Source organism: Lynx rufus, unplaced genomic scaffold (genome assembly GCF_022079265.1).
Source record: "Lynx rufus isolate CCGP_SWC_20201006 ecotype Redwood Valley unplaced genomic scaffold, mLynRuf1.p SCAF_2, whole genome shotgun sequence".
In the NCBI taxonomy this organism is placed as follows: Eukaryota; Metazoa; Chordata; class Mammalia; order Carnivora; family Felidae; genus Lynx; species Lynx rufus.
The window spans coordinates 208,245,011-208,251,955 of NW_025814834.1; the positions used below are offsets into that span (position 1 = coordinate 208,245,011).

General features: G+C 59.6%; 1 protein-coding gene across 1 annotated transcript; it reads right to left on the bottom strand.

Annotated features, from left to right (window-relative positions):
* Positions 1-565: 565 nt before the first annotated feature.
* Positions 566-2,855, bottom strand: NBL1 (NBL1, DAN family BMP antagonist). The gene is made up of 3 exons (XM_047085544.1): positions 2,650-2,855; positions 2,410-2,521; positions 566-968 (listed from the first exon to the last, which is right to left on the bottom strand). The coding sequence occupies exons 1-3, from the start codon at positions 2,817-2,819 to the stop codon at positions 720-722; spliced, it is 531 nt and encodes a 176-aa protein (XP_046941500.1). The 5' UTR covers positions 2,820-2,855; the 3' UTR covers positions 566-719.
* Between the last annotated feature and the right edge of the window lie 4,090 nt (positions 2,856-6,945).

The window sequence follows — 6,945 nt, forward strand, 5'->3', positions numbered from 1 at the left end:
GAGAGGGAGAGGGAGGGACACTCTGGTGATGGTCTGGGAGCCCTCCCCTCTCCCTGGCCCAGGAAGGCTCCTTCCTTGCCTCCCTCCACCCCCTCGAAAGCCAAGGAAGCCAGAGAGGCCCAGAGAGCCTGGCTCCCAGCTCCAGGGCCATGAGTCAGCAGGGTCCTGCCCAGACCTGACTCCCAAGCACGCCATCGAGGGAGGGCCACTTCGGTGCCACCTGGGAGCAGCTGCCCTGGGCACGGGAGGCCTTTGGGGGAGCCTGTGGGGCTCCAGCTTCTCCTGTGGTCCCCCCAGCCTGGACCCAGCCCCTCCCTCAAGGCTGCTCCTGGCAAGGCGCCCCCCCACCCCCGCCGGGCTCAGGGCCCCACTAGGGGCTGTGAGGACCGCGCACCCACCTCAGCAGCGTGGCCAACCTCCTCCCCCTCCCAAAGGCACATCACTAGGAGGCAGAAAGGAAGAGAACCCCCCCGCCCTCCGAAAAAGAACCCTGAAGATCCACTGCTCCCTCCCCTCACTCGTGAATATATTAAATTGTGCAGCTTGGCCCCCGACCCCTCCCCTCGGATCTCCACGGCAACCAGAGAGCATTCCAAGTCCAAGTCTGAATCCAAGTCCGTCCAGTGACAAAGGGGGGCTTCAGCCTTTCTCCCCACCTTTCCCCCAAGGGTGACACCCAACATTCCGCAGGGGACAAGAGGGGAGGAAGAGTTGGGGCCTCAGTCCTCAGCCCCCTCTTCCTCCGCGTGGGGGGCCCCGGGCGGGTCCTCGGGCTCAGGGGTCTGCCCTCCAGGGTGGGGGTGGGGACGGGTGCCCGGCTGGGAGCCCGGCGCGTCCTCGCCCTGCACGTAGACACTCAGCCCGTGACTAGGCTCCTTGCCACATGCCTGGCAGCTACAGTGCAGGATCTTCTCCACCAGCTTGTCCACCCTGGGCACCTCCTCGTGGCCGGGGCACTCCAAGGTCACCTGGGGAGGGCAGGAGAGAAGAGAAGACATGTTTCCAAAGGCCCGGGGCTGGCAGGGAGGCCCCGAGGGCAACATTCCTCACAGGACCAGCAATCCCAGACACCCCAGAATCCCTGAGCCCACCCGAGATACCCCAGTTAGCTCTGTGGGCCCCTCCACTGGGGGTGGGGGTGAGCCCCTGCAGGTCCCACCCAACTTGTCTCCTCACACCCAGTCCTGCCGCCTCCCTACCATTCCCTCACAGAGGCCTGAGGGGAAAACCCAACATGGCCTGCCCCTGCCTAAAATTCCCCGCAGTGCTCCCCAGTGCACTTAAAGAAAAGTTCAGACTCCTTACTAAGGCCCCGCAGGACGCTCAGGCTGCCTCCAGCTGACCTCTCTGCCCCTGACCTTGAGCCCCTCCCCACCGCCAACTCTGAGCTGCCTGATCTGAGACTTTGCACATGCTGTTCCCTCTGCCTGAAAGGTCCTTGCCTAACCCACCCCTACCACCCGCACCAAACTGGCCCAGTTAACTTGTACGCAACCTCTGGATCTGTGCTCAGACATCACTTCTTCAAGGAGCCCAATCCCAAACCCCCAGCCCAGCCTAGGTCAGCCCTACTGAGCCCTCCAGGGTTTTGCTCTTCTCCTAAGGTCACACTTTTCCAACGGCCTTTCCTTTTCGCTTCCTTCCTTCCTTCCTTCCTTCCTTCCTTCCTTCCTTCCTTCTATCCTTCCTTCCTTCCTTCCTTCCTTCCTTCCTTCCTTCCTTCCTTCCACGGAGCACCTACTCCCTGCCAGCTCTGGGGACACAAGGACAGGCATGATTCCTCAAAGAATTCAGAGTCTAGTGGGGGAAACAGATTTGTCAAAATCACCCAAATGCAGATGGAAAACTGTGACAGGAGTCAAAGCAGAGGCACACAGCGGTCAAGGCGGTGGGATAGGGCCCCGAGAAAACGCTGCTGAGCCACAAGCGGAAGAATAAACAGACGTTCACTGGGTGAGGAGGAGAAGCAAACAGGGAAAGAGCATGTGCAAAGGCCCTGTGGTGGCAGCAAGAAGAGTAGGCATGAGAGACTGAAAGAAAGTACACTGATGTCAAGTGTCGAGCTAGTAAAGGAGATGAGAGAGGCCAAAGCTCAACAGACTGGTGAGCCACAGAGCCCACGCCAGGCACTGTGGGTCACGACAAGGAGTTTGGTCTCATCTTAAGACAATGGGAAACCACTAAAAGGACTTCAGAATGTGACTGACATCAGAATGGAGCTTCAAGAGATCCCTTGTCCTGTACACACTGGTGTCAGACTCATAAGCCATCACGTGGCAAGGACCACATGTGTATCCCCAGCACAAGCCCTGGACCCTGCACACAGTGGGGCCTTACTCATAAGCACTGGGGCCAAGGCCCGGGAAGTCTCTGCGGGGAGGCTGGGCAGGGGCGGGCAGCCATACTCACAATCTCCCACATGGACTGGGCCGGCATACAGGAGTCACAGTGAACCAGGGACTCCGTAGACTGTGGGAAGGTGTTGGGAACGCTGTAGCTGAAGCACTGTCCTAGGCAGGCCCTGTGGGAGGAGACGGTCACGGCGCCCGTGACACCATGGCGGAGGCAGGGACGGGCGGCCAGCCCTGTCTCCGCCTCCCTCCGGGCCTCTGGACGCATCCACTCCCCTCACACCCCCGGGGTTCCCACCTGTTCTGGATGGACTTGGCCTCACAGCCGCTGTGGCCCACGATCTGGGTGATGTTCTTGGCCTCACACCAGGCACTCTTGTCCGGGAACAGTGCCAGCTTGTTGATGGGCGGTGGGGCAGCCAGCAGCATCGCGGGGAGGAAAGCCCCAACCAGGACCCGAAGCATCATGCCCGTGGCCTCTAGAGCCCTGGAATGAAGCGCAGACAGTAGGTGAGGCCAGCAGGGCCCAGCGGGCCGTGGGCAGAGCGGACGGTGGTGTTACAAGCATGGGCTCTGACCCCTGGCTGCCTGGGCGCACATCCGAGCTCTACCGCTTACCAGCGAAGCACGACCTCAGACAAGTTACTTCTCCTTTCTGAACCTCGACAATGGGGCTGCTGATAGATGTGCATGGGGCGGGGGTCACAAAGACGAGCTGCAAAGCCCTCGGCAGTGGGGCTGGCAGGTAACACACATTCCACGTGCGTTACTTTTACAACTTACTGTGCAGCTTTGAGCAAGTCACCTTTTATGTCTGTGCCTCAGTTTCTTCATCTAAGAAATGGGGATGGTGAGACCGGATGGCAAAGGACGAGTGCCCAACGTGACGCAGAGTCTCCAAGCGCGTGGTGAGTGTTGAGCAAGCGTTAGCTCCCTCCTCGCTGTGATGCTGTGGGCCCTCCGGGAAACACAAAAGACTGCCCGCACAGCGCCTGCCCTCCAGGGGCTGACCACCCAGCACATCTCCTGGGCATGCCGCCCCAGGGGTCAGCCACCAGGAAAACCTTCGTCCATCACCGTGAAGTCTGGGGCCGCCCCGGCTGGCTGGGTGTCGGGTCAAAGAGCTAACCTTGGACCAGACCATTTATTCTTTGGCTGCCCCACCAGAGCCTCAAGCCCTGAGACGAATGTGTATTCGTCTCCCAGCTCCATCCCAACCTCCGAAGCAGGCCAAGCCAAGCGCTGGACCCTCTCTGTAAACTGGACGGAAGGAGACAGTAATACCAGAATTTGCCAGAAGATGGCGCTGCAGGGCAGCGTGTGTCTGAAGGATTCCACTCGGAGGGGGCTCTCCCGGTGTTTGTTCCCCAACTTCATCTTCTGTAGACTTTGCCCTCTCCCCCACCTCCAAACGTGTGGACGAGGGAGGATTCAGAGCGGCTAGGAAACGAGGTCAGTGCCTGCAAGGGGGTTTCTGGGGACAGGACACGAGAAAGGGCACTGGACAGAGAGCCAGGAGTGCTCGTGCCTGTGCGACCCTGGACACCCAGGCCTCAGCGTCCCCGTCCAAAAAATGAGTGAAATGCCCTGGACCACTGGTTTCTAAACCTGGCGGAGCATGAGAATCCCCTGGGGGCTTGTGGGGTGAGGTTCTAGATCGGAGTGAGCCTCTAGGAAGCTCCCAAGGTGCTTCTGGTATGGAGCCGGGCTTGAGAACTGGTCCAGCTCGGCCGGTCCCGGATTCGGTGTCTTCGGACACCCCCCAAGAGGGGCCTGGGGGTGGCTGACTCGGGATCAGGGGCCAGGTGCTGTCCCCCAGGCACCAGAGGGGAACATCGCATTCAGAACGACCCTACCCTCAGTCCACCTCCTGCAGAAAGTGGCAGGTCCTTGGTGAAAAGCCCAGGAAGGGGGAGAGAGTGTCCCGGAAGGGCCCCGAGGAGGGAAAACCTAGGTGGGCTGGCTCCGCTGGGCTTGCGCGGAGAGCCTGGGCCAGCCTGCAGGGCTGTTCTGTCTGTTGTCTCCACCCAGAAAGTTCTGCTCAGCCCCTTCTCCCTGCCGGAGGTCTCCAGGAGAAGAGACGAGCCCCATGTCACTGGACCCCAATGCCTGGGTGACCCTGCTCCAGCCAGTGGGGAAGGGGGAAGGGTGTTCTGCCCCGTCCCAAATGTGTTTGTGTCATGACCCCGGCTCTCACCCACGCATTTCCGGTCTCACTCATAAGATGGGCAGCGAAGCCCATGTTTTCAGTACAACCACATCCCAACAAAACAGAATGGGCTTGTTCCTAACTGGCAACCGAACTAATTTTTCAACAAGCTGCACATCCAGGAGGCTTCCTGACCCCACCAGGTCCTCTCCCGTGTCCAGGGAATTGGCCTCTGAGTCAGGGTCTGACCACAGCCCCCCAGGAGGGGGCCCTGGAGGCCCACTTGAGGCCAGAGCTCCCTAGGCCTCCCCAGGCTGGACCAGCCCCTCAGAGACCTCAGAGAGGTCTGGGGACTTTGTCCTATACCTGACCCTATGGAGAGTCCTCAGGAAGATCGGGTCCAGGCCAGGAGGGGACTGGGGCCGGGAGTGGTGTTCACTGGGAGTTGAGACTGGGGTTGACTGGAAGCAGCCTGGAGCCCAGCTGGGTCTGCTTTGCAGTTCAGTTTGGTGAGGGGGTTGTGGGGGCTGGAATGGAGGCCATGGGCTGGAACCAGGCTACAGGGGGGCAGAGCTGTGATTGGGGGTGGGGTTAATAAAACAACGATTATTGGGAGACAGGGCAAGGGTGAGTTTTTGTTGGGAATCAGGGGCCTGGAGCATGGGGACTGCTTATTAGGGTCAAGTTATAGCAGAAAGTGAGTCTCTGTCCCCAGTACATAGCCCAGAACTAATCCAGCTGTGCCCACAGCGTGAGGGGAAGGAGTGGGGCACTGGGGGGGGCGGGGGGGGGGGTTGTCGTGCCAAGAGCCAACCTGCGAGGCCCAACCGGGACCTCAGAGGGGGCTGGAGCCACACTCTGCTTACCCAGGCCAGCAGCCCTGATCTCCAGCCAACTGCCCAGCTCACAGCACAAGCACGGGGCCCCTGGAGTCTCCTAGTTCAAGTCTGGCCCTCCCACCAGGGCCTGTGTGACTTCCAGAAATAAAGCTCATCTCTCTGCATGCTTGTGCCGGCCTCAACCCTAAGATGGGGAGCAGGGCCCTGTTGGGGAGAACGACTGGGCGGATGCAATCAGCGGGCACCCAGCTCGGGCCAGCCCTCTTCCCCTGGGAGATCGAGGGAAAGGCGGGCCAGGCAGCAGAGGGTGGGGCACTGGAGCAGGGGGGTGGGGCAGGGTGGACCCCGGGCTAGCCTCTCCCACAGACACTTGTCATCAGGACGCACCCACCCTCGGCCCACTCTCACACCCAACCCCCAGGAACCCCTGCTGCCCCCACACACACTGGGTCGGGCTCTTTGCTAGTGAGTTTGTTGTCGTTATTGTTGCTTTATGCTTTTTTGCTGTTTTTTCAAGCAGCAAATTAGCTGATTTTTTTTACACAGTAGGGGGACCTTCCTTCTTCAGACGAGAGCCTCACCCACAGATTCTCATCTCTTCCTCCCTCCCTGAAGGTCACACCACAAGTCAGGGGACTCCTAGAACCGCCAGGGTGGGAAGAGGGATTCCCTCACCCACCCACCCACCAAGGAGTCGTCCCAAGGCCCCCCAGCAAGTCAGGCCAAGCAATGCTTTTCCACTGAGGCATGCAGTTCCCTGCAGGTCAACACTCAGTTCACTAAGCACCTTCTAGGCGGGTGGAGACAGAGGCGAGGGCGAGGGCAGGGGAGCTGGGGGCCCAGACCCTACGCCCACTCAGAACTCAGAGCCTAAAGAGGGAGGTCGAGGGAGGTGGGCTTGGAGGAAGTAGTTATTCGGACAGGCAGTCAGAGATGGCTGGGGCGGAGGGAAGGAGAGATTTGTGATTCTGGATTTAATTCAGGATGACAGTTAGTTACCAATGATGGGGAGAGGAGGGAGCTGCTGGCTGAGGGCACCGCACAAGCAAAGGCAAGAAGGGGGGGCTTTATCCCTAACGGCCCAGCACATCCCTTGCCCATCTCACGGTTGCAAGAGCTGGTGCTGTGGTCCACGTACTGTTCGAGGCACTTTTACCCGTAGTCATTTACACGTCCTTATGACAACTCCACAAGATAGTTACTACTATTTCCCCCATTCTAGAGATGAAGAAACTGAGGCACGGGGAGGTTAAGAGATTTAAGCTTACAAAATTTGGATTTACGAACACCAAGATTTGAACATGGACAGAAGCAAGGTAACCACCAGCTACCTTTGCAGATGGAAAGGCTCCCAGAGGACAAAGCCAGGAACAGAGGAAGAGAAGGCATCCAGGGAATCCAGGGAATGGTCTGGAGCTGGCAAGAGGCCTGGGGCTTCCTGCCCTTGCCCCAGCAGGCTGTGTCTCTTATCCTTATTCGCACCCCCTTGGAGCAGAGTTCAAGTCCCACTCCTTCACGAGACACCCCCCCCCCCACCGCCGCCTATGAGACGCCCCCGCTGACGAGCATGCAGCCATGGCCGACCCCTGACTCCTCAGTATCATGG

Excerpts from the sequence above, each read along its gene's own strand:
- NBL1 (XM_047085544.1), bottom strand. The coding sequence starts at position 2,819 with ATGATGCTTCGGGTCCTGGTTGGGGCTTTCCTCCCCGCGATGCTGCTG. Across the intron at positions 2,522-2,649 it reads GCCAAGTCCATCCAGAACAG|GGCCTGCCTAGGACAGTGCT; the intron begins GTGGGAACCCCG and ends CTCCTCCCACAG. Across the intron at positions 969-2,409 it reads CCCAGTCCATGTGGGAGATT|GTGACCTTGGAGTGCCCCGG; the intron begins GTGAGTATGGCT and ends TGCCCTCCCCAG.